The sequence below is a fragment of the Talaromyces rugulosus genome, chromosome I (assembly GCF_013368755.1).
Source record: "Talaromyces rugulosus chromosome I, complete sequence".
Lineage (NCBI taxonomy): Eukaryota > Fungi > Ascomycota > Eurotiomycetes > Eurotiales > Trichocomaceae > Talaromyces > Talaromyces rugulosus.
The window spans coordinates 4723694-4749060 of NC_049561.1; the positions used below are offsets into that span (position 1 = coordinate 4723694).

The 25367-nt window shown below is 48.0% G+C and overlaps 13 protein-coding genes across 13 annotated transcripts; 8 read left to right on the forward strand and 5 right to left on the reverse strand.

Annotated features, from left to right (window-relative positions):
- Window positions 1–449: 449 nt before the first annotated feature.
- TRUGW13939_01599 (uncharacterized protein) lies at window positions 450–1564 on the forward strand (the record flags this gene model as incomplete). The annotated part of the gene is made up of 4 exons (XM_035484798.1): window positions 450–670; window positions 727–950; window positions 1102–1397; window positions 1466–1564. The coding sequence occupies 4 exons, from the start codon at window positions 450–452 to the stop codon at window positions 1562–1564; spliced, it is 840 nt and encodes a 279-aa protein (XP_035340691.1).
- A 1058-nt stretch (window positions 1565–2622) lies between these two features.
- TRUGW13939_01600 (uncharacterized protein) lies at window positions 2623–3513 on the reverse strand (the record flags this gene model as incomplete). Its single annotated transcript, XM_035484799.1, has 2 exons — window positions 2623–3013; window positions 3083–3513. The coding sequence occupies 2 exons, from the start codon at window positions 3511–3513 to the stop codon at window positions 2623–2625; spliced, it is 822 nt and encodes a 273-aa protein (XP_035340692.1).
- Window positions 3514–3914: 401 nt separating this feature from the next.
- Window positions 3915–4989, forward strand: TRUGW13939_01601 (uncharacterized protein; the record flags this gene model as incomplete). The annotated part of the gene is made up of 3 exons (XM_035484800.1): window positions 3915–4223; window positions 4287–4381; window positions 4440–4989. The coding sequence occupies 3 exons, from the start codon at window positions 3915–3917 to the stop codon at window positions 4987–4989; spliced, it is 954 nt and encodes a 317-aa protein (XP_035340693.1).
- Window positions 4990–5146: 157 nt separating this feature from the next.
- TRUGW13939_01602 (uncharacterized protein) lies at window positions 5147–6432 on the reverse strand (the record flags this gene model as incomplete). The annotated part of the gene is made up of 3 exons (XM_035484801.1): window positions 5147–5283; window positions 5351–6142; window positions 6201–6432. The coding sequence occupies 3 exons, from the start codon at window positions 6430–6432 to the stop codon at window positions 5147–5149; spliced, it is 1161 nt and encodes a 386-aa protein (XP_035340694.1).
- A 968-nt stretch (window positions 6433–7400) lies between these two features.
- On the reverse strand, window positions 7401–9577 carry TRUGW13939_01603 (uncharacterized protein; the record flags this gene model as incomplete). The annotated part of the gene is made up of 3 exons (XM_035484802.1): window positions 7401–7513; window positions 7566–7601; window positions 7669–9577. The coding sequence occupies 3 exons, from the start codon at window positions 9575–9577 to the stop codon at window positions 7401–7403; spliced, it is 2058 nt and encodes a 685-aa protein (XP_035340695.1).
- A 336-nt stretch (window positions 9578–9913) lies between these two features.
- On the forward strand, window positions 9914–11025 carry TRUGW13939_01604 (uncharacterized protein; the record flags this gene model as incomplete). The annotated part of the gene is made up of 8 exons (XM_035484803.1): window positions 9914–10114; window positions 10169–10252; window positions 10308–10321; window positions 10366–10524; window positions 10581–10629; window positions 10687–10760; window positions 10815–10953; window positions 11011–11025. 8 exons carry the CDS (start codon window positions 9914–9916, stop codon window positions 11023–11025), a joined length of 735 nt encoding a protein of 244 aa, XP_035340696.1.
- Window positions 11026–11463: 438 nt separating this feature from the next.
- On the forward strand, window positions 11464–12731 carry TRUGW13939_01605 (uncharacterized protein; the record flags this gene model as incomplete). The annotated part of the gene is made up of 2 exons (XM_035484804.1): window positions 11464–12142; window positions 12193–12731. 2 exons carry the CDS (start codon window positions 11464–11466, stop codon window positions 12729–12731), a joined length of 1218 nt encoding a protein of 405 aa, XP_035340697.1.
- A 499-nt stretch (window positions 12732–13230) lies between these two features.
- TRUGW13939_01606 (uncharacterized protein) lies at window positions 13231–14244 on the forward strand (the record flags this gene model as incomplete). The annotated part of the gene is made up of 3 exons (XM_035484805.1): window positions 13231–13654; window positions 13715–13866; window positions 13924–14244. 3 exons carry the CDS (start codon window positions 13231–13233, stop codon window positions 14242–14244), a joined length of 897 nt encoding a protein of 298 aa, XP_035340698.1.
- An 802-nt stretch (window positions 14245–15046) lies between these two features.
- TRUGW13939_01607 (uncharacterized protein) lies at window positions 15047–15409 on the forward strand (the record flags this gene model as incomplete). Its single annotated transcript, XM_035484806.1, has 1 exon — window positions 15047–15409. The coding sequence occupies one exon, from the start codon at window positions 15047–15049 to the stop codon at window positions 15407–15409; it is 363 nt and encodes a 120-aa protein (XP_035340699.1).
- A 94-nt stretch (window positions 15410–15503) lies between these two features.
- TRUGW13939_01608 (uncharacterized protein) lies at window positions 15504–17484 on the forward strand (the record flags this gene model as incomplete). The annotated part of the gene is made up of 3 exons (XM_035484807.1): window positions 15504–15863; window positions 15896–16979; window positions 17057–17484. The coding sequence occupies 3 exons, from the start codon at window positions 15504–15506 to the stop codon at window positions 17482–17484; spliced, it is 1872 nt and encodes a 623-aa protein (XP_035340700.1).
- A 436-nt stretch (window positions 17485–17920) lies between these two features.
- Window positions 17921–19739, forward strand: TRUGW13939_01609 (uncharacterized protein; the record flags this gene model as incomplete). Its single annotated transcript, XM_035484808.1, has 5 exons — window positions 17921–18116; window positions 18179–19104; window positions 19157–19267; window positions 19336–19502; window positions 19565–19739. 5 exons carry the CDS (start codon window positions 17921–17923, stop codon window positions 19737–19739), a joined length of 1575 nt encoding a protein of 524 aa, XP_035340701.1.
- A 164-nt stretch (window positions 19740–19903) lies between these two features.
- TRUGW13939_01610 (uncharacterized protein) lies at window positions 19904–21566 on the reverse strand (the record flags this gene model as incomplete). Its single annotated transcript, XM_035484809.1, has 10 exons — window positions 19904–19943; window positions 19998–20200; window positions 20255–20372; window positions 20425–20485; window positions 20535–20572; window positions 20619–20816; window positions 20871–21011; window positions 21171–21181; window positions 21241–21363; window positions 21456–21566. 10 exons carry the CDS (start codon window positions 21564–21566, stop codon window positions 19904–19906), a joined length of 1044 nt encoding a protein of 347 aa, XP_035340702.1.
- Window positions 21567–22150: 584 nt separating this feature from the next.
- Window positions 22151–24696, reverse strand: TRUGW13939_01611 (uncharacterized protein; the record flags this gene model as incomplete). The annotated part of the gene is made up of 4 exons (XM_035484810.1): window positions 22151–23022; window positions 23289–23826; window positions 23886–24379; window positions 24435–24696. 4 exons carry the CDS (start codon window positions 24694–24696, stop codon window positions 22151–22153), a joined length of 2166 nt encoding a protein of 721 aa, XP_035340703.1.
- Window positions 24697–25367: the final 671 nt, after the last annotated feature.

The following is a 25367-nucleotide window of genomic DNA, read 5'->3' on the forward strand; positions in this document are numbered from 1 at the left end:
TAGTTTCATTTCTTTTCTTTTTTTCTATATATTGGGATATATGTGAGATGATAGACGTTTTTATGTATCTAGATTGATTATGATTTATGAGCATTGAATAAGCGAGTTATTGATTGATAAGTAGATAACAAGTTTATAGACACCTAGTTTATATTTGTGGCATAAATATTTAAACTACCAATTAACTTGTATTCAATTGAGCAATAAAAAGCGAGTCAAAAAGGTATCGTAAATTCAACACGATACAAATAGGATGCGTGGGCCCACCCCACGCGGCGGCAGCATGCATGCTTCACCTTGTACACGCTCGTCGCGCTCTTTCCACCTATTTTTACGCATCATTCGCCATGCCACCGCTTCGCTGGAACTCCAGAGGATTTAGTTTATTTCTGTGGTGTACTCTTGGTCGCCGTGTATGTGCTCCTTCACACCCTGTATTTGTAAGAACCATGGCTTCCGCCGCCTCGCCCCTGTCAACACGCCAATTTCCTACATCGGGTTTCGTGAAATTAGACTCCTCCGAGAAGATAGAAGAAGAGGACCCTCCCCTTTATACTCCGGAAAAGTATTATCCGGTCTCTATCGGTGAGGTTTTCTCGTCTAGATACCAGGTCGTTTCCAAGCTCGGATACGGAACATCCTCCACTGTCTGGCTTTGCCGTGACCTTCGGTAAGATCTCAGCCCAAGTTCTAGGGTTTATTTAACTGGTATCTGATTTTCTATAGAGATCATCGTTTCTATACACTTAAAGTGTGTGTTAAAGGTCAACGCCCGAGCCATGAGATCACTATTTCAGAGCACTTAAAGAATTCTAACGAGCACGTGGGTAAAAAATTCATTCGCCTGGTCCTAGATTCATTTGAGATTCAAGGGCCCAATGGGCAACACACATGTTTGATTTACCAGCCGCTTGGAATGAGCTACTCTGAGTTCCAAGATCTGCTCCCTGGTAATAAGTTACCAAAGGAGCTTGTTCAAAAAAGCATTCAACTTATTGCAATTTCGTTGATTTTTATGCATGGAAATGGCGTTATACATACTGGCAAGTTCTACTGATAGTAGCAATTACATCAAAGGTTGCTATGCTAACACCATTTTAGATATCTCGTCAAACAACATTCTTCAAGGAATTGAGGACAGCTCTATTCTGTCCCAAATTGAAGAAGATGAGATAAAGAAACCGATTGCAAGAAAAGTACTCAGTGATCGCAATATATATTACTCTCGGCAGATGCCAGTTTGTACCGGCTTGCCTGTGCTCTCTGACCTGGGCGAGGCAATAATCAGAAAAGAAAATAACAAGGGGGATATCATGCCTGGGATTTACAGGACTCCTGAAGTCATACTTGATATGGATTGGGATCACAAAGTGGACATATGGTCAATCGGCTGCATGGTGAGTGAATATAAGATGGTTTCTTTTTAAATAAAGTATGAATACTCAAAATTCAACCAATAATTTAGGTTTGGGATATGGTAGAAGGTGGTCATTTGTTCTTTGCAAAGAAGAACGGGGCCCTTAATGATGAACAGCACTTGGCAGAAATGGTTTCCTTGATGTGACCTCCTCCACCGGACTTTCTTAAGAGCGAAAATTGTCGCCGATTTTGGGATGAGCAAGGTAAGAACGATACATGTATTCTTAATCCTTTACCTTCCTGATTCTAATTGATATTACGTCCACAGAAAATTGGAAAGGCATTATAGCCATACCAGAACAGTCTTTTGAAATGAGAGAAACCCAATTTTGTGGCGAAGATAAACAGCTCTTTCTACAATTTCTGCGAAGGATATTCCGTTTGTCACCGGAAGACCGCCCGACTGCCGAAGAGCTTTCGTATGATGACTTCTTAATGCAGCATATACTTGCCGCGAGAGGTGCAAATTCTCAAGGTTGATCGAGGGAAGGAAGAGGCGTCAAATCGTGAGGGTCGCGTGAATGGGGTTTAGAAGAAAGTGTAGATTATTGTGTGTGCTCAATAATAGAACGCTCTTTGAGAGTAATAGATTTCTACCTGATAATTATCGCTGGCACATAGCCCAGCACAGGGATCTAAAATCGCTTAATGGCAATTTGACAAATTTAGGCTGGAAGTCGAGACCTAGCAAGGCCAAAATGTAAGAACTTTGAATCCCGAGGAACTAGAAAAACCCTATTATCGTATTAATATTCGCAATGTTACATAAAAGGGTTACTTAGAGCTTCCGCCGAAGAAGTTTTTACTAATACAGAGAAGGCGTCTTTTAAGAAACTCCAGATGTCCCTCTCCTGCTATTGTAGGCGGGGTTTCCATCCCGGATTTTCTTCTGTTTCCTTTGGCTTGATGTATCAATTGGCCTGGATATGTGAGATAATAGATATTACATCTACATGGAGCTGGGTTTATAATTTCAATTATCATTGATCACAGTTTATGCACACATCAATTGATATCAATAATAAACAAAAATATTTATTATTATATTAGTGCCCAGAAATTAGGAGTACTATCTGTAATTAGTATATAAATTATAAAATCTGCCTCGCCAGACTGCGAGGAAATACGTATGGTAAGTAGGGCAACTGTTCTGAATCGAAAGGGTATCACAAAGCCAAAGAAAAATCCAAAACAAAAAGAAATTCACGACCCCGTCACATTAACCGGCTCACTCTCCAACCAAGCCCAGTCAATGGTAACCCGTCCCTGATCGATATCCGCCAACTGCGCAAACACACTCGTCGTCGTGTCAATATCCGTAGCCTTGCAGCCCACACACCGGTCCACGACAGTGACATCCACACTTGTTTGATCATCTGGATCTCTTCGAAGGCGGATTTTCAATCCGCACAGCGGGTTTGCGTTGGGGTCGGAGCCTGTCTGAGCGGCATCGAAGATGGTGTGCGAGACAGCGCAGATGCTGTCGGAATCAGAGGATGTTATGCCGCATGCACCGAGGGCTGGAGAGTAGTAGGTCATGTCGCCGGTATACGGGCCGCCGTTGGATGTCGGGAGAGGGAGGTTTTGTGTTTTGCTACTGGAAATTTAGCAAGCTGTTTAGAAAGAAATAAAAAGGAAATACTAAGAAGTAAATATGTCTCACCCTTTTCCGGCAGTTAATCCCGCTGCAAGTCCAATTATGAGGGCGAGTAGAGCTATGATACCCGCAATGGCTCCAACAATGATATATCGTCGTCGACGTCTATCGTACGGCAAGTACTTTTCCAACGGGCCTAGACGGAGTCTATCCAGGGCAGCGAGCGAAAGCGGGAATGCAAATTTTGAGGTTCCATTATTGTCGTTCACAGTGTTATATTCTACCGCAGGTTCCTTTCTGTCTTGCTTTGTGTGTTCATCTTTGGCGATCGTCGGTGGGGGGATGGAAGTGTCGGACGCAAGGGGCGGTTGCGGTTGAGCTGGGAGAGGTTTTCGCTTGGGAATGTTTGAATCTGCAGCTGTATTTGTGTTTGAGTTTAGCGTCGTATGAACATCGCCAGCCTCTGGTAGAGACGGACCAGAAACTTCTGAGGCCATGATGCGATCGATTATCAATGGATGTTGGATGTTGCGCTGTTTGTTGGCTGCGGAGAAAGAGCAGCGGAGAAGTGGGTCCTGATGTCAGGGGTAGCCAATCAGCAGCCGGCGGAAAAGGCTTATTTGGCGCGGCTCAGTCATCTCCGCTGCGGACTTAGCACAACATTACATATTACTAAAGATATACTTGGAGCCTTTTTCTGTGGGTTGGTTGGTTGTACTCCGTCGGAATAGTGACTAATTGTACGATATACCCTGGATCCTGTGGCGAGACGACTAAGTATAAATTCACGGCAAGAGCCTACATATTTAGACTGTAATCAATTAACAAAAACATACTCAATATCAATTCATCAGACCATCGAACCATCTTAAGATCTATCGATAATTCTCTAATAAAGATGACTATCAAATACCTCATCACCGGCGCAACTGGCGGCCTCGGAAGCCAAGTCCTCGCCCACCTCGCTGCCAGCGTGCCCCATTCCTCTCTCGCCGCTGCTTCATCAAAGGAATCCAACCGCGCCCAATTCGAAGCACAAGGAATCGCATTTCGCGTGACCAATTTCGACGACCCGGCATCACTCGAAGCCGCATTTGATGGTGTCGAGAACTTGTTCTTTGTGAGCACGAATACGTTTGATAATGAGCGGCGCACGAGACAACATCGGAACGTGGTTGAGGCGGCCAAGAAAACGGGCGTGAAACATGTGTGTTTTCATACAATTCTTTTTTCCTTTCTTATGTTCATAATGCTAATGAGATTTGTACAGACTTGGTATACCTCGCTCGCATTTGGCGGCTTGCGATCCGATTCCAAGATTTCGGTGCAGCAGGCTCATTTGGAGACTGAGAAGATGCTGGAAATGTCCGTTCCCACAGCCTTTCTACGCTTTTTGTTTTAGTAACTAACAGGATATATGCAGATCCGGAATAACATATACATCCATCCGCGAAGGCATCTACGCCGACGCATTCCCCCTCTTCCTACAATGGTATCCCAGCACGGAAACCATCTACATCCCGGAAGACGGACAAATCACATACACCTCACGCGAAGAGCTCGGCGAAGCCAATGCTAAACTGCTCCTCAAGGGCGGCCACGAGAATGAGATTGTGCTTTTGACTGCCAACGAGCCGCTGTCCGCAGTGGACATTATCCAGGTTATCAATGAAACCACCAACCGAAACGTGAAATTGGAAATTATCCCGCCGGAAGAGTATGTGCGCTATAATACCGAGAATGACGAAGGAAAGAAGGCAGAGGGGTTCTGGAAATCGCGTCTGTCCTGGTTTGATGGGATTGCAAAGGGGGATGCGCAGGTGTCGAACCCGTTGATGAAGGAGTTACTCGGCAGAGAGCCAAAGACGGGCAGTTTTATCATCCGTGAGATTCTGAAGGAGAACCCGAATTATACGTGGCATCAGAACTATGTGGACCAGGAGCAGTACCGGGCGACGCTGCCTCGGAAATAAATTCACAGATGTCTATGTCCATGTCTATAACTTTATTAGTTAGTTTCGATACATAAATTTCTCACTCTCGATACCTGTTCAGAAGAATATATTATGATTAGGTACTAATAGTATAAACATGACTTTTATGGTTCATTAGCGTAGACTTGGCGTATTATTACTTCATCTCCCGTGCCCTCTTCCACAGATCGTCCAAGTCGTTGCCAATCATCCTTCTAGCCTCCTTCTCCAACTCTCTATGGGACAATTCACGCTTGCCGATCGCAGCTAGGGACTCCTGCCGACCGAGTTCAACTGTTTCAATTAGAAAAAGTCCAATAAACAAAAAAAGAGAAAAGAGAAAATCAAAGCCGAGACATACCATGAATATAAACAGCAGCACGTTTGCCGCTAAACATGGCGTGCGGAACATTGGTAGCCCCGTCGCTGTTGGCATCTCCAATAGCATAGATACCCGTGTCATTCGTCTTCATGTTGGCCGCGACCTGGATCTTGGTGCCGGTCATGTTCAGGTGCAGATTCTGAGCAATATCGGAATACTGCGCGTCTGGGAAGTTTGTGATAAACGCGCCACGCTCGATGCTCGTCCCGTCGGCGAGATTGACTCGGAACAGGTCGAATTCACGGTCTTCGGCAGGGTCGTTATTATCACTGCCGTCCTGGAGGCGGTCGATCGAGACTATGGTTTCGTTGTTCAGGGTCACATTGTAAGCTTCCAGCTGGGCCTCCCAGTTGGGGTACTTGTTGGCCAAGGCCTTTTGCTGCTCGGGAGTGTTGGTGCCGTTGACAAAGGCGACAATGTCCTGGTTGAGCTGCCAGATCTCAATCACACTGCCGACCACGTCACTCAAGCCACCCAAGATGCCAAAGGCCTGGTCTCGGTGCTCGTAGCCGTCGCACCACGGACACCAGTAGATGCCTGTACCCCAGCCCTCTTTGACTCCGGGAGTGTCGGGCAGAATATCCTTCATTCCAGTACCAAGGACAATCCGACGCGCCGTGTATTCCAGACCCTCAGAGTCGGTGGCCTTGTAGTACGAGCCGTTGTTTATCGATTCCACAGACGTCACGGTGGCATTCTTCATGGACGTGGTCGCGTTGTATCGCGAGATTTGCTGGCGCGCAAGATATCTGAATACGGCGGGCACGGTTCCTGTTCTGTCTGTCAATGGGAAAGTCACAGTTAAAAGATGCAGAGAGCCCTGACTAACCATCGTTTCCGATCACATCGTGCATGTGCCTGGTCGGGTCGTTGCGGTAGACGCCCGAGTCCAGCATCAGAGTGCGTCGACGCACGCGAGACAGGCCGCTGGTGACACTCAGCCCGGCAGGACCACCGCCGATGACGATGGCATCGTAGTCGGTCTCAGGGATTGTAGTGGCAGCCAGCGCACCGCCGACGGTGCTCAGCAGGTAGAGGGAGAGGGCTTTGAGAGAGGGCATTTTGTATGTCTAGCTGGCAGGAGTGACACAAGAGAAAGAAAGCACAATTACTCTCGACGGGCACGACGGACTATTTATGCCCTGGCCGGGACATGGCAGCTGCTGCAGTCAGCGATCGACGGTATTATTTTTTATCTTTATTGGGGTGTTTACTCCATACTACCGATATTATTATTTTCTTCTTCTTGTTTTTCTAGCAGATGCATTGGATCAGAGTAGAGCGCAGTCCCTTGTCTCCTGGAATGCCTGTCAGGACCGGCCCAGTCTATTGGCTGCCAGACAAAAAGATCTGGTTCTGGAGCAGACATCCCAATTTTGTGACCACAGCGCGAGCCAGTCGTGTCAAGCTGGGTGGATGGCGATGGAGCAGAGATCGCCATCGACAGCTGATGATGGTGGAGCTATCGAGAGCTTTGGCCTGTGACCGTATCACGATCTTGATGCGGGAATACGTGTATGCGTGGTGAAGTCATGCGGGAGCTTCTTTTTGGTGTGATTCGGAGCTGCAGACACGAGATGCAGCATGCATGCATACTTATTGCATGCAAGACGTGCTGTGCTTGGGGAGCCTGCACAATGCGCTCTCCAGAGGCGTGTTTACGTGAGGAAAATAAGATTATCGTGTCGATCGTCGAACCGAGTCAAATAGTTCGGCGGTTCTCGGTGCGGGCCGAGCTGGGCTTGCGCTCGGGTGTGTGAGTGTGGCTGGCTGATTTTCTCCGACTAGTATAGGAATAAAAAGAAACAAGTGGAGTTTGTAAATTCAGGCAATAGATCGACCGGGGTATGGCTTGCCCTACACTAGTCTTGCATTGCAGAAATTATATTCTCACGAGAGCGCTATAATCTTATAGTTCCAGCAAATGCACTTAGGGCTACATGACGTGTAGGAAAACTTTGCATTGAGCAATTCATCTTTGGGCTAGTGGGATGGGAGCCTTGAAAATTTCGCCAATCATAGCCATCATCTACGGCAAACTCAAAAAATAGCCCAGCATACGAGGGTAATTCGGCGTTCCAAGCCCAGTGACAGGGTCCCATCCCCGAGATGCCTGGAAGCCCTGGGAGCCACAATTAGGATCTTATGGAATGATTAGCAACTTTCTCAATACAAATACCAGACAGGAACCTACTCGACCCATTCGTGATATCGTTCAAAACAGACGGATCTAGAAAGCCTTGTTAGCGAGTTCTTCTTTTATACTACTCAATCAGGAGAAAACGTTCAAAACTTACTGGCATACAACGCAGGATTAATAAACCCCACCGGCCCTTTCCCAACAGCAGTGCGCTCTTCATTAATCAGCGTGATAACCGCTCCAAAAATCGGCGATGCCAATGAAGTGCCAAAGTCCGGTCCTAGCGTGCGATTCACATAGGCAAGTAGAAATGCGCTGTTGGCCGAGACGTCAGGATAGCCGCGGCCGGCTCGGTTGTAGGCGGCGCCATTTTCACCAATGTTTGTGGCCTGTTCGTTGGCTTTGTAGTAAGGGAGCTTCTGAAAAGGCAAGTCCTTTTGTTTCAGGTAGGAGGCAACAGCCTCAGCCTGGAAATCAGCTGGTTTGAAGTAATTGGAAAACCCGCCGCCAGTGGCAAAGAAATCATAAGGACTGCTAGTAAGGCCGGGGTAAGTTGTCTGGTAATAGGCAGTCAGGTTCACCTGCATCGCAGACTCGGTGCTGTGGACGGTGTCATTGGGGTACAACCTGGTCCCGCCAACGACCGTGATATAAGGGCAACCGGCGGGATAATCGGGGTTGTAGATTGTTCCTGACATGTTGTCGGTAGTCTTCATACAACCATATTCATCACCATTACTACCGGGGAAAGATGCCACTCCATAGTCGCCACTAGCAGTGAGGATCGTATGTCCCTGAAGGCCGAGTTTCAGTATCTCAGTGCATTGTCGCTCGACATATGCCTTGGGAAGACCAATCTCTGCTTCTCCGTAAGAGATAGACACAACGCGAGTGAGGTTATATGTTCCGCATTGCCGTTTTCCTTGATACCCATCGGACAAGGAGTCTGGATACGAAGCATCAATGCCCGGGCTGTCACCTGTGATTCCATAGGCCGAGTAGTTGCAATAACTACCATCGATACTATCCAAGAACGTATTGAGAAAGCCAGTAACGTTAGTTCCCCCAGACGAATTCGGCAGGTCATCGACTTGGTAGACAGTCACTGACTGTGGATAGATTAAGGATATGGCAAGGTCCAGATCAATGTCGGATTCTCCCATGTTGCGCTCGCTCGAAGGAGATACAGGTGCGTGGCCGCCGTCTACGGAGATGACAGTTGGTTTTGTGTCGACGGGAACATTAGGCGCAAAGTCTTGGAGGAATAGAGAGACATCCTCTTGCGAGAAGGCATCGTAAGACTCAAACAAACCCATGGCATTCTCTGGCTGAATATGGGTTGCCAAGGGTATCCCGTACAGCTCTTTGATACAAGCTGGAGTGATATTGACACTGCAGCCTTGAAGATCCGGATGCAATCCCTGAGCTGCAGGTGGCGGCCTCCAAATCGGCTTCTCCGTTGGCATAATATGCGGTGGACGACGAGGGATGGTAGAAGTCTTTCCACGTTTCTCAATTGATTGCACTTTCTTCAATGGCGCAGAGAGCTTCACACCAGGCTTGATGTAATCAACATGAGATGAGACATGCTCTGGAAGATAGTACTCATCACATCCAATGCGAATATCACCATTGACACCATCAAACTCGTAGAACTCGGTACCCAACAGGCTTTCAGCATTTTTAGCAGGCATGTCGACTGCCATCCAACCCTTGTTCTCGTACTGGACAATATCATTCTCGCTGACAATGCCAGAGCCCAGTAGCCAGTTCTTGACCGTATCCACCGTCTCATCGGTAGGCGCAAAGAAAGAATGCACGTCCTCCTTTGTCAGATGCTTGCCGTAATTTGGGGAGGAAGGGTGCGAAATGTCCATCAAACGGTCATAGCCAGTATAGATATTCTGTTGCTTGAAACCGATGCGCACTGGGATTATGGAATCGCCATGGACACGCCGTCCTTCTGCCACACGAGGAACGTACCGCTTCTCGTGAAGCACATTGCTTGTCGAGGTGGATAGTGCTCCTGACAGGAGATTAAATTGGAGAATAGTCTTCCACAGCATGGTTAATACTCGACTCACGAAGAAGCTATTTAGTGTCAACTTTTGGGTAAAGCATCCGGAGAGTAATTTTAGAATGGGTCGGATCAGGCTTTAAATGGCGGCATAGACCAATTTGTAACAATGAAACCGATGTATATCCTGACTGCATTGTTCTACTGATTCTTTGTTGGTGGCAGATGCGTTAGGGCTAGATTGCAAATTCTGAATTACTACAAACGGTAGGTGGGATATTTGCATAGATAAGGTTTATCTCCACTTTCCAATCATCTCCGCCTCCTTTCGACCGAATAACGGAATACCCAATTCAACAATTAGCCTTGGAAATAGTTATTGACTATGGCAACACCAAATACGTGGCTCATTATTGGGGCCTCCCGTGGCATTGGCCTCGAATTCGTGCGACACAATGTCTCTCTCGGCCACCGCGTTATAGCGACAGCACGCGGTTCTAGTAGTGCTCTAGACACCATACGTCAGAATGCGCCTGACCGGGTAAAAGTTCTGACTTGTGATGTTTCTAGTAGCGATGGTATCAATGTTTGGTTTGCTGTGGATTATGAAAAGTAAAATTGATACTCATTCGCTGTGTAGGAGTTTATTGAGCAGTTTGTTCGATCCGGGGAGAAAAAGATTGACTATGCAGTTATCAATGCTGGGATTCTGGAATATCCAAATGTAAGATAAACTGCTATATTTTCTGCCACTGTTTCCCAAGTTAAGTTTTTCTTAGAGATCACTGGAAATGTAAGTCTGCCACGCATACACAAATGGCAGGCTAACTTCCCAAGGTCCTTTGACCATTTTGCCAAACATCTACATACCAATACCGTGGGCCCCATTATTGTAGCGCAGAAATTGCTGCAGTTGCGTGATGTTGCCATTGGAACAGTGGCTTTCATGTCGAGCGACTCGGGATCGACGGGAAATTTCCTTGGTTTTGAGGATGGGTATATCGATCAGCATCTATCGACTACGAAAAAATGTGATGCTGAATATCTAACAGATTTGCTGCATATTCCGCATCAAAAGCCGCTCTAAATCAGGCTTTGCGTGTATGTTAATTCCACTATAGACCAGTTATCAGTGGATGACAGGCTAATGCAATACAGCACATGGCCGAGGAGTTGAAAAGAAAAAAGAGCAAAACCATCATTCTGGCTCTGCATCCGGGTGAAGTGGCAACGTGAGTGACAATCCATTCCTTTGGAAACATCAGGACATAGCTAAGATAGAACAGCGACATGGGCAAGATTGATATTTCGTGGGACATCGATGGCGGCCAGATAGCAGCTGAAGATTCAGTCAACGGCATGGTCCAGGTTATCCAAAGTAAGACAATTGAGCACACTGGGACATTTTGGACGTGGGAAAACAAGGTAAGATATATAAGTTAAGCAGGTGATGACATTAAATTGACGCTAATTGGCTTGCAGAATTACCCATGGTAATGGGAGGGCGGTAACAGGGTGCTTTCAAGTCAGACGTCGTGGCGTAGCTATAACGAGTACCGCCTAAAGAGTTTTTTTTTTTTTTTTGCTGTGACAAATGTAGAAGGTGGTGACTGCTGAGGAAAGCCGGTGACGAAATAGCAGGGTGGATCTTTGTCTTATATAGCGGCAGCTGGTACTTTCCTCCTCCGCCACTCCCTTGACCGCAGCAGCCGAAACTCCAAGGTTGTTTTGATGCATCGTACTGAGATTACTGCTAATCAACTTCATCTATAATCTTGAGCTGTCCCTGTTTGTGCGTGCCAGGTGTTTTTTTGTCTGTTTTCCTGGTTTCCACGACTCCGTTTGTCTACCGCATATCCTTTCAGTCAGCCGTGCTTCTGTAGCTTCTACGTCTCTCTACCTAGTCGATCGCGCTATCGTCAGTCGCCGCTCGCCATGGCATTACCAAAGTCAGTCTGTATTCCAGTGCTGTCCTTGAAGTACGTGCTCCCGGAAGGGGCATGTGAAGCGGCATGGGATAAGGCTCTTGAATACATCAAGCGCCATCTCAAGGATAATCCTGAGAAGCACTCTCTGCATTTACAATCTGAAAAATTTGCAGACGAAGCGAAAAATATCTTTGCCGAACCTGATGTGCCTTGGGAGATCACAAGGCTGGCCCTGAGCGACGAAGACCGACTTATGCTATGCAAAAGTGTGTGGAAGGCTGTTCTGGACGCACAGAAACAAGCCCGCAAGAGAGCCAGAACAGAGGAAGAGCACGGTCTTCCAAACCCATATCGTGGTGTCAGAATCAAAAAACTGAAACGCATACACTGTCAGTTGGAGGGTATGCCTGAGACTCGCACCGGTATACTCCTGGAAAGCATCATACAGGAACGTCCCCAAGGCGGAATCCGTTCCCGCGATCTATCATACTCGCTATTCAGCAGTCTAGTGGCCAATCGATATGGTCCTCCAACAGCCAGTGCTGACCCCGTCCGAATATACTACAAGTCTCCCGAAAATGAATCGATCAAGGTTTATATCCGCGACGACCACTCCCTTCACTCAGCTATTGAAGATCTAGTAGCTTACGGAAAAGATACTCTTCTATTCGAGGTCCAAACTGGCAGTACGTCGCTTGACGATCCGCTCCAATTATAGCACACTAATCTAGAGTAGGCTGGATGCTCACTGACCGTGGCATTGAGTCGTGTACAGGCCATGCAAATGTTAGGAGGCCAAATAACGCTATGATTGACGACCGTAATGTCTTCACTGCGCGTTTCGACAGCTTGAACATAAATGAGGACGAGGACTACAGCAGCGAAAATAGTGATAACGAAGATGATTCAACTGACCAGATTGATGCTGAATTTTCCGATGACGACTACTCCAGTGAACTTGACGCTGGTATCGAAAGCGAACATGACACTAACGTAGAAAATGGGCCAGACACTTATTTCTACAACGAGCCCGAAACCTATTTCGATAACGAGCATGAAACTGACTTCGACTGTGAGGCCGACACTTCTTCCAGCAATGAGCATGGCACTTATTTCTATAACGAGCCTGAACCTTATTTTCATTACGACGCTGAAGCCTATTTTGATAACGAGCCTGAAACGTATAACGAATCTGAGGCTTATTTCGAGAATGAAGCCGATACTTACTACGACGATGGCCCAGATGCTTATTACGAAAGTGAATATCAATATTGATATCTCATGGGAAATGAATGGCCGTCAGACAACAGCCGAATATCAGACTATGGCATGGTCCGAAGCAGAAGATTGAGGAGGACAGGTTAAGAAATATATATACATACCTTGAGTAGGCGATAAAAGGGCTTTATTTGGTTGGATTATATGAATACCGATGTTGATCAGGTGAATGGAGTTCCATGCTAATGAAGGCTTATTTTTATGGTGGATAAGTTCTGCCTTAAACATCAGGCGTCGACCGGCAAATCACGTGCGGCATAGCCGTAAGTCTCCGATCGCTTGGAATTAGCACGCCCGTGATTGGCGGAATCCATCCACGTGACCCGCGCTTCCCTCGGCCCAGGTTGCTTAGGCTAACAAGAAGGCGAGCAGGAACTTCAACCACTTTGGCTTCATCTCTCCCTAGCACCGGTCGCCAACTCTCCACTCTTTGAAGCTACGCTCAATTGACATCGTCCGGCTTTGCTGTGTGCACCGAGGACACCGAATACTCGCCATGGCCGCCCTTCGCACTTCCTCCCGCCTGCTGGCCTCTTCGCGCCCGCTGTTCAAGCCCGCCATGTTCGCGAGATCGTATGCCACTGTCGACCCGATCTCCAAGGCCGCTGAGGCCTCTTCCAGCAGCAGCTCGTTTGTGCCCGAGTCCAAGACGTCGACTGTCCAGGACCCCAACCCATCCGAGACCGCGCGCACCAAGACCTTCCATGTCTACCGATGGGACCCCGACCAACCCACCTCGAAGCCTCGCATGCAGTCGTACACGCTGGACCTGAACAAGACCGGTCCCATGATGCTCGACGCTTTGATCCGTATTAAAAATGAAGTCGACCCCACGCTTACCTTCCGACGAAGCTGCCGTGAGGGTATCTGCGGTAGCTGTGCGATGAACATCGACGGTGTCAACACGTTGGCTTGTTTGTGTATGTTGCAACACCCACTTACTCGTAATAGGAATTGGGAATAGATATTGACTGTTCTAGGCCGCATTCCCACCGACACCGCCAAAGAATCCCGCATCTACCCCCTGCCGCACACCTACGTGGTCAAGGACCTGGTTCCTGACCTGACTCAGTTCTACAAGCAATACAAATCGATCAAGCCATACCTCCAACGGGATACCCCGACCGAAGACGTAAGTTGGTCTCAGTTAGTCTAAGGTAATTGGGTTTACTAACGATACCTACCATAGGGCCTTGAGAACCGGCAATCACCCGAGGAACGCCGCAAGCTCGACGGTCTATACGAGTGCATTCTGTGCGCGTGCTGCTCGACCTCGTGCCCTTCGTACTGGTGGAACAGCGAGGAATACCTCGGTCCGGCTATCCTGCTGCAGTCGTACCGCTGGCTGGCCGACTCGCGCGACGAGAAGACGGAGCAGCGCAAGGAGGCGCTTAACAACAGCATGAGCGTGTACCGATGCCACACGATTCTCAACTGCTCGCGGACGTGCCCGAAGGGACTGAATCCCGGCAAGGCTATTGCTGAGATTAAGAAGATGATGGCGTTTTAGTGTAGAAATAGCTGACCGGAGTCGAGACTGTATTTCTTTTGTGTAGATTCAGTGTTCAATTAAGCATATCAGAGATATTTCAAAAAATATTACTACATTTCAAATAATCTATGCTGTCTGCTGCCCACGATGGCAAGGGTATCAACATGGCACCCGCTTCCAGGCGATCACCGAAAACGGGAAACAGAATCAGAATGCCCACTGGTTTATACTGAAGTATCGCAGATCATGGTTTGTTGTAATCAGGCCATTAGAATCGTCCTAGATCTGTGGCCAGCTCAAATAAACCTTCACAAACTAGCAAAAATCCAGGTCCGGAGGTCACGCATCAATTGGGTTCAAATGTTCATTGATGTATTAGAACCTTGGAAATTACATGTACTAATTTAAGATATTTTTATGGTTCTAATACATCAATGATATCAATTGATACATGTATTAATATTTAAATATAATATATATATATAATATTTAATTGATATTTCATACATATATCTCAGCATGTTAGTTGCTATCAATTGATATATATAACCAAAAGCCTTCGGTTACATGTATTTGGCTAGTCCTTATTACCCAAAAATATATACCTATGTAATGCAATACAGGTTTTTATGGTGATATATATGGGAAATGATTGGCTACATGGGTACATGTGTATGCAACCCATGTTGTAGCCTTGTACTCAGGCTCACACCGCCCCTCCTTAGCCTTCAACCACAACTTCAATGCTGGGACCCAAAACTTTCTACACGACAACGTTCGAATTTTACAAATCATTTTCGTGTTTAAACACCATGTCAGAATGCCACCCTCGGCATTATCACACGACGACTACACTGTTGCTTGGATCTGCGCGCTGCCGTTGGAAATGACGGCCGCAACGGCCATGCTAGATCAGGTCCACGATCGCTTGCCTCAGCCTGAAAGCGATAACAACGCCTATACTCTGGATTGCGTATACGGCCACCATGTAGTAATCGCATGCTTACCATCGGGGGTTTATGGAACAACCTCCGCCGCCACGGCTGTTGCTGAAATGAGGTCGACATTTGCTTCGTTACGGTTCGGCTTGATGGTCGGCATTGAGGGTGGAGTACCTGGCAAGACTGATATTCGACTTGGTGATGTCGTTATCAGCAAGCCAACTAACTATTCATGGGAGTAGCGTGATACAATATGACTACGGGAAAACACTTCGCGATGGGCACTTTCAACGCACAGCACACCTCAACAAGCCGCATCCAGTATTGCTAACCGCAATGAGCCAAATAGAGAGCAACTCTATGAGCAAGAGACAGGGGAAGCAAATTATTGCTGACGTACTTGGAAGCAACGAGGACATGAAAGAAAAGTGCTTTCGGCCTACGAAAGACTTGCTTTTCCACGCCTCATATCCCCATCATGACAATGCCCGTGATTGCTCTGCATGTGATTCAAATGAATTAAGCCACCGTTCGCCGCGAGAAATAGATTATGAACCTTATCTTCACTTTGGATTGATCGCCTCCGGAAACCAAGTGATGAAAGACGCACAGTCACGGGATCAGATTGCACAAGATCTAGACATGCTCTGCTTTGAGATGGAAGCAGCAGGCCTGATGGACCAACTTCAATGCTTGGTTATTCGTGGGATTTGTACAAACAAAAACAGTGGCAAGGCTACGCATCGTTGACTGCTGCTGCATGTGCCAAGTTTATTTTATCTATTGTGCCCCTGTCTAGTCGACGACAAAAACCAAATAAAACCGAGTTTGATCAGGAAGAAACAGACTGTCTGAAAGCTTTGTTTGTCACCGATCCGAGCGAAGACAAGAATGCGTTGAAACGGAGAAAGGGGGACCGAGCCCCGGAGACGTGCGAATGGATTTTGGAGAAACAGGAGCTTCAGAATTGGCTCAGCTCGCATGGGCATCGCGATAAGATTCTCTGGTTGTATGGCAACCCAGGAACTGGCAAGTCGACAATGGCAATCACAATGGTAGAACTTCTCCTTGACAGATCCGAATTTAAAAATGGTGAAAACGTCCTTGCCTACTTCTTTTGTGACTCAAGTGTCCCGGAACGCTCTACTGCGACCTCTATACTGCGTGGCCTCCTATATCAGATAGTTAAGCAGCGTCCTGATTTAATGCAGCACTTACTTTGCAAATGGAAAGAACGAACTGAAAAAGTATTCAATTCCTTTGACGGCTTATGGAATATTGTGCTCGATACGGGACAGACCGGTACTGAGGTGGAATTATATTGCATTATCGATGCCTTGGATGAATGTGACCGTGAATCGCAAGATGAACTTCTAAAACAAATCACACAAACGCTTGGAAGCGAAAATCGAAAGGCCTCCAACCTACATATCCATTTTTTAATAACGAGTCGACCATACCCAGAGATAAGGCGTTTTCTCTATGAATTCAATTCCAAAGACTTGTCTTCCTATGAAGAAGTTCAAAAGGATCTGAAAATACTGATTGAAAAGAAAGTCACGCAACTATCACTCATAAGCCAGTACTCCAAAAACGTGGCGTCGAGTGTATCGGATATCCTGAAACAAAAAGCCGAGGGAACTTTCTTATGGGTCGGCATTGCATGCGATGAGTTGGCACATGTTCGGTCGAGAAAAGCAGTTGAAACACTGCAAATGCTGCCCCAAGGTCTGAATGCGCTGTACATGAATTTGATAACGACCGCGTTGGGCCGTCATGAAAATGACAACGAGACAACCTTCCAAATACTCAGTATTGTCGCTTTACCGAAAAGATTTTCATGGCTGCAGCAAATAACCTGAGGGAAGGTATGACGACACTGCTTCTAGATCGATTTGGATGTCATTTTGACATTACTGAAGAGCACTTAATGGCTGCAGTATGTAATTCGGTTTCTGGGGATGAAATTCTGAGACGTCTTCTTGACCGACAGGACGATCAAATTAAAGCTACTCAAAATCCCGATGACGCTACAAGGCCAGACGGCGCCATGAAATCGCTTCAAGATCATCGACGCCGCAGCCAGTTTAAGATTACTCGCGATATCATTAGAGCTGCAGAACGCAAGCATGATGTTATGGAGGTGCTTTTAGACCGACGGGCGAGTCAGATCCAGATTACTCAAGACATAGTCGGTGCTGCAAATACAAAGGCCCTACAACTTCTTCACAATCAACGGGACCAAATCAATATTAAGGAAGAGGCTTCTATAAGTCTCGATCGCCGTATGAATGAATTCGGGAAATGGAATATTTGATAAGAAGATCATAGGGGTGAGTGGTATAAATGTTAATTTGGTCTTTAAATAATCCTGTGATTATTATGACTCTGCCACCATCTATCTCTTACTTGTAGTCGATCTCTGACCAATGGAATGGACAGTGACAGATTGGCAGCCGATCACTGGCGTATCGGGATTCTCCATAATTCTTCAGCAGTTCTTCAGGAGACGGCGACTAAGCTGGATTGGTGCAGTCCTGGTCCGGCTAGCTGGATGCTGGGATTTAGTTCATTTAGTTGCTTGCATACGAGTCAGCAGCACGAGTCATAGCAGGATTTAGATTCAATGGATGGACTTTTAGGACTCCAGTGCCCTCCACAGGCAAATACGCCAAAGCGGGCAAACATTGCTACACCGTACATATTCGAATTTGGTCTTTTGTTTTTACTATGACTTGGTTTTTATAAACACCATGGACTTCTATCTTCTACTCTGGCTGTGCCCCTTGTACATCGTGGGCACCATCGTGTACCGGCTTTTTCTTCACCCACTGTCGGGTTTCCCCGGACCCAAACTCGCTGCTGTCACACATTTGTACGAGTTCTACTTCAACCTGGTGCAGGATGGCATGTTTATCTGGGAGGTCGAGCGTATGCATGCGCAATATGGTACTTTCTTCTATACATAACTTTAAGATAAAGTAGTTGACTGACTGGCTACTGATCTATAGGCCCAGTCGTCCGTATCACGCCGCACGAGCTACACATCAAAGACGCACATTTCTACGACGAAATCTACGCACCGGCGTCACGCAAACGCGAGAAATATTCCGGCTTTGTCGCGCATTTCGGCACGCCCTCGAGCATGGTCACGACGATCCAGCATGAGCATCACCGACTGCGGCGCGCGCCGCTGAACAGTTTCTTCTCGAAGCGGTCTGTTGTGCAGCTGGAGCCGGTGATTCGCGAGAACATTGGCAAGCTTGCAGACAGGCTAGCGGCTGAAATTCAAAAGGATGAGGGTGTGATTCGACTGGATGCTGCGTTTACGGCGCTCACGATGGATGTCATTACACATTATTCGTATGGCAAAAGCTACCGGTATCTGGACGAGCCGGATTTCAAATTGGCATGGAAAGATGCTGTGTTGGCGGCCTCGGCCAACGGGGCTATGCTACGCCATTTTCCGGCGATGTTGGCTGTGTCCAAGAGTATGCCTCACTGGCTGCTGAAGAAGCTGGATCCTCAAGCTGCTGTGCTATTGGAGATTCAGCACATGGTGCGGTCGCAGTCGGTGGAGTCCCTGCAGCGGCTGCAAGCTAAAAAGGAGGATAATGAGAAGACGAATACGGCCAAAACTACTAATAACGATGCCAATGATAATAATGATGACGAACAAGCCAAAAGTATATTTGATGCGCTCAACAACCCCTCTATGTTGCCGCCGGAGGAACGCACGCTGGACCGGCTGCAAGACGAGGGACAGATTCTGCTAGCTGCTGGCAGCGAGACAACGGCCAAGACGCTGGCGGTGATTTCGCTACATCTACTGCGCAGTCCGGCAGTGCTGGCCAGGCTTAGGGAAGAGCTGATATCGGTAATGCCGACCCCAATAAGTACAGCAAGCTGGGTCGAGCTGGAGGCGCTGCCGTATCTGGTGTGTTTTTTGAACCTGGAAATACGTCGTACAGATGCTAATGAAGACGTAGACCGCAATCATAAACGAAGGCCTGCGCCTGAGCTACGGAGTAACAACACGTCTACCGCGAGTTGCGCCTACAGAAGACTTGCAATACAAAGAATGGATCATTCCGCGGGGAGTACGTTCCTTGTACCTTACAATGTTGATGTATATGTGTATAGATGCAAGGAGACTAACGATTATTAGACCCCCGTCAGCGAAACGTCCTACTTTGTGCAAATGGACCCGACCATCTTCCCAAACCCGGACTCCTTTGACCCCGACCGCTGGATTCAAGCAGCTGCGCGGGGCGAGCGACTAGACCGGTTTATTGTCTCTTTTACAAAGGGAAGTCGGCAGTGTTTGGGCATAAAGTATCTTCTATCTTTCTATCTCTTCCCTTTTGCTTTAATGCTGGTTTTGCTGACGTATGTAGTCTCGCATATGCAGAGCTGTACCTCACCGTCGCGCACATATTCCGGCGGTTTGAGCTGGAGCTGTTTGAGACGGACGTGGATGATGTGCGGTTGGTTCGTGATCGGTTCTTTGGAGCGCCGCGCGATGGGTCCAAGGGTGTGAGGGCTATTGTGAGGGGTGAGACTCTACTGTAGTTGGATTTACACCAGTGATATCGGTTATGTCGATATTCATTCCGTGTAGGTGTGTATGGATTAAGGTATAACGTAGATGTCATAGTCATGCTCGCAATTCTGGGTATGTATAGACACTAACAGTAAACACGGTTCGTCATTCATCACACAGGTGCATCATCATGCTAGGACGCAGTAAGAGGCTTCCGGCCATACACAAAGTATCTACCCTTGTTAGCACCTGGCCCAAAAAAAGGATAAGGGAAAGGGAATAAATACATCAAGTTATACGCATGCAGCGATTTACTCCTCAACTGATTCTTGACAATGGCCAGAAAAATCTTGGCCTGGTCCTCGGTGTACCCCATGAGGCGCGTCATCAGCGCGAGTCCGTACGAGTCGACCGACTGGATTGCGTTGACGTATTGGTAGCGGCCGATTTCCTTGAGACGGGGGTCTTTGGCCCAGGGGCCCCATGGTATCTTTAAACTAATCAGTCTATTTTTCTTTTTCCGTTCGCAGAGAGGGGAGTGTACTTTGTGTACTTTGACGTGGACGTCTTCGAAGCCCGCCTCGATCATCCACGGCTTCAGCTGCTCGCAGACGTTGAGCGAGCGGCCGTCGATGGAGCTGGCCTGTTCGAGGATGGCGAGACTAGAAATTTTATGTTAGTTTATTTAATAAGCTGGAGTGGAAGCCAACGTACAATTGCAGAAGAGGCGAGTCGTGCTTGAGACTGTCGTCGTCGCTCCAGCACCAAATCGGGGCTATCCTGTTAGCCTTCGACAATCTATGGGCTATGTATATCTAACTAACCTTCCTGGACCTCAAACCATCCACCCGGTTTGATGTGTCTGCCCATGTCAGTATGAATAAGCCGAACAGGCAGGATATGCGTACCTGTGCGCCTTCTTGAACAGCTCCGGCCAGTCCTTCACGGCACCTGACAGTGTTCGCCCATGGATAAAATCAAACTTATTTTTGCTGTACAGCCATTCCTCCTCAAAATCCTCAATCACAAACTCGGCATTAGGCGCGACGAAGCGTGGCTGGATTGGACTGAGGTCGTTGCCGATGACGCGGGCTGACGGGTACGTACTGCATCGCTAGTTAGAAGAATGTACTTGTACTATGATGAAGGTGATGACGAACTCCGCAACGTCTATAGCCCAGATGCCTGTTCCCGTGCCGAGGTCGAGGATGTTTTGCGGTTCGTCGAGCGGAGCGAGATGGTATTGTCCGCGGAGGACCAGAGTGAAGCTGAGACGGAGGTCAGATATTGCCCGGTCGGCGCTGATTCAACGTACATATGATGGAGCTATGACAGTTAGCGGATATTCTTTCAGAGGGGAAAAAAGAAATACCAGATCCAGCCGGTCCTTTTCCTCTTCATCGTTGGGCAGACTGTGTTTATTAGTCTACGTCTCGACCGGTAGTACTTATCAAACATACACATATTTTCCCTGCGCATGTTAGTTCATTCCATATACATGAGGATATAGAAATGTATGCCTGTGCTCACCTCTCGATACGAGTGATACGTGCGTCCATTCTCATAGACATAATTCGTGACCGACGACGCCAGCGACGTCAGGTCGCTCGCCGACTCGCTCCAGTAGTTGTCATCGCTCTCGTCGGTGGCCGGCTGCTCGATCAGTACACGTACTGTTAGCGATACACCAGGCAGAGCACACAACCAGAACATAAAAAAATAAAACCCCAAAAAAAAGCACGCACCTCGATCGTAGGCACTAGCTGCGCGGATGGCGCAGCCGGCGATGCGTGGTCGGGCAGCGGCTGCTGCTCGAGCGCGGGGATATTGTCGGGGGACGGGGTTTTCTGTGCCATGAATGGTATTATTGAATAATACTCCGAATAATAGTAATCATCCAGAGTATTGTTCGGAGCGACCGTGAGGGTTGAGAAAGGAACAAAAAGGAAACAACGGAGCGAGTCAGTCTCGCTAGGCCTGATTATTAGTTCAACACCAGATCGTTTGGCGGGGACTAGCCTGATCCTGCTACTTACTCAGTACGGAGTAGATACTCTTCAAAATCGACTTTGTATTAATTGTAACCAATTGACTGAATAATCCTCACCGACACTGGCAATCCAATGCGACCTGCTGCAGGACTACATCCATGCATCGGTGTGCATCACTACTGAATATCCTGCATCCCGATGCTGTCGGCTGCAGCTGTAGACTGCTGATCAGCATTGCGACCGGAAATTGTCCAGGTAAACAATCGTCTCCACGGGAAGAGACCGGTGATACTGTTGACTGTATATTTGTGTCTAATATCTAAAATGTCTGCACACCCGCTGCAAGTGGTACATCCGGTATCCGACGGATAGCCCTAACCATCTATTTTCGACTTTAAGAGGCACTGAATAACATTTTAAAAGGACACCTGGAATAAAAAATAAAAATGTTATGCCCGCCCCGTCGAACCTAGCATGTCCATGCACCGCTCAACCGCCGCCTGCATGGAATCCGTAACCTGCTCATGCAGCGCCGTCAACCCCAGCTTATCGGCCTTCTCTGCCTGCACGCGCAGATACTCGCCGTTCATGACTTTGTTGATATTAACCTTGGCGACACCATGCGATATGCACTTCTGAAAGATCTCCGTCGTAAACGGGTCTGCGCCGTGCAGCACCAGACGCACTTGATCGCCCACAGCACTATTAATCGACTCGAGCCGGTCGTACTCCAACTGCACGCCGCGTGGGCCGTACGAGCCATGCACATTACCAAACGCCGGGGCTAGCCAGTCGATGCCCGTCGCGACAAACTCGTGGCTTTCCTCGGGCGTGGTGAGCAGGCCTGTCAGGTCTGCTGTGTCTGCCACCCCGTCCTCGCCGCCCTCAATACGTCCGGGCTCGGCTTCCGTGGCAATGCCGCGCTCGTTGCAGTAGGCTACCAGCTCGCGCGTCTTGGCCAGGTTCTCTTCCTTTTCATAATGGCTCATGTCAACCATGATGCTGTCAAAGCCGCCCAGGTCCGCCGCGTATCGGATGATTTCTGGTGTTTGCGCGTGGTCCATGTGCACGGTAACGGGCACTTTGGCCTTTTTGGCTGCTTCGGCGGCGGCGTGGACGAGCAGCCCGTCAGCGTAATGTATTGCCCAGGGGAAGAGCAGGATCATGGCCGGGGATTTTTTGGCCTCGGCGGCGCGCACTGTGGCCATGATCCCTTCGATGTTGTAGCAGCACATGGCCGGCACGCCGTACTTGCCAGCGAGGGCTTTGTCGAGCATGGCCAGGGCTGGGTTGCCCTTGAGGTTTGGGTGTGGCATATTGGCTGATTACTCTGAATGACTGATTGATATTTATTTTTTTAGTAAAAAAGACTTGAGAGGCAGGTTAAATAGCAATATCATCGGTTGCTTGTCCGTGTTGTCCGGCCGGCCATGTCGGACCAAGTCCGAGTCTGCCCCACTGTCGGCGATGTGTGCGGGGTATACATATACTCTTACTGAAAATACTTATTATTATATTCATTTATATTCACTTTATATTGTATTTATAAGATAATCATTTATATATCCTCCCACGCTCGGATCACACTCGTAGCAGCCTCTCCTCCCCAACCCCGTCGCTGCGCTACCACATACTGGTTCAGCGCGGTCGTCGCCAGATTCAGCGGAATATACAAGTCGCGCGCTTCCTGCACAATATCGCTGAGCTCCTTGATGATCTTGTCAACCGTCAGACTTCCCGCAGGCGCCTCGCCTTTAGAGATGCCCTTGATCATGGTGGCCCCAAGGGTATTGAACATTTTGCTGCCGCCTGCCGCGTTGATGACCAGATCGTAAAACTGCGCCATGTCAACATTGAGATACCGCGCAAAGGCGACGGCTTCAGCGGTGGAGACGATGTTCGTGTATTGCATGGCCTTGGTGACCATTTCCAGTCGGCGTGTTGTTTCTTCTGGGGATAGCGTGGACTTGACGCTGGTGACGGATTCCGAGGTGTACATGCGCACCATAGCCGAGTCGTCTTTGGGTCCCCAGCCGTGTAAAAGGCCAGTCAGGTAGACCTGTTCCGCTGACGAGGATAGCGGCGTGGGAAACTTTTGTAGTCGAGCTGTTGATGTGATGATACCCTGTAAATGTTAGTAAGTCTACCGAAAAGAATACGTATATAACTAGTTAGAGTACGTACCACATCCTTAAGGATAATTGTCAATGCGCTGGCACCAGGATTCCAGTCTTCCTCCAGCATTCGCTGCAGCCGGTTCTCGTGCATCCATGTCCACGCATCCGACTTGAGAATAGCTTCAGCAGCAACATGAGCATCCAGCCCTAGTCGCGCAGCGAGTCCCATCGCCTCGCTTGCACCAAGAATGTGGATTGCCGCGAGCACTTGATGGACCATCTTCATATTGCTGCCCGCTCCAATTCCACCAGGAACAAGATATAGCTTCTTTGGGTCTGACATTTCCTGCAAAAGAAATTTTCCCTTTGTTAGAGCGGCGTCGCTGCCTCCGGCCATAATGGAAAGCGTTCCATCGGCGGCGCGACCGGCGCCTCCGGAAACCGGGCTATCCACAAAGAAAATATCATCACGTCCGTAGGCTTTGAGGTCTTTTTCGACAGATTGCGCATAGGCCGATGGCACGGTGGAGCAGAGTAGGAACGTAGCGTTTTTTGGGAGTACTGCGATAATAACTTAATTTAACAACAAAAAACAAAGGTGAAACTTTATTGTTACCATTGATTATCCCCGTCTCAGCATTGAAAAGCACTTCTTGCACCTGAGGTGCCGACGCAACCATGCAGATATAGTAATCATTCCCCTCGGCAGACTCCTTGAGAGAACCGGCCGGAATTCCGCCGGCTGCTTGGAAACGCTCGACGGACGCCGGAAAGACATCGAAGCCTTTGACAGCGTATCCCTGTTTGACCAGGTTGGTGGCCATGCCGAAGCCCATGGCACCGAGGCCGACGAAGCCGATGGTAGGTTTAGAAGACATGATCCGTATTTTTTTCAATGTTGACAATGCGATGGTGTAAAAAGGAAGAAAACGACAGACAAACCAAAAGAAATTATTAAATATTCAAAACGATGCCTCGGATAGCCTCTTACCCCCACGACGCAACGCGGGGGCACTCCGAGCGCCATAAATTAAACATTCACCCGGCTTGCCGCTGCCATCGGCGTTGCTCCGATGTCAGGCTAAACGGTTGACAGCATTGAATTTAGCCGAGAAGCCCTAATATTGATTGATCGGGCATGGTTCGTTTTCAGTGTTCTGTCATTAGAAACACCAAAGATGAACAAAGTTCAACACTGACTGGTGACGTCAGGCTGCGGAAGAAACGTCCGGTGCCTTCTATACTGATGCCGCGATGGATTATTGACATGTATAAGAGGAGAGACGAGATACTTCAAACTTCGACTGTTAATAAACAGAATAAATAGAGAATGATTCTCTCTAGTAGGAAGCAAAAATATAAGCAATGTGACTTGGAGCTCACACGGAAGCCTGACGAAGCCAAAGTCTAAAGAAAGCATGTCCGGCCAGCACCTGCCTCCCTCCGCGGCTCCCGGTTTGATTGACTTTGCGCTCGTCGTCTGCTTCAAACGTTGAGTTTTCAACTTCTATTCATCGCTGTCGTATCCTGTCGTGATATCATCAATTGA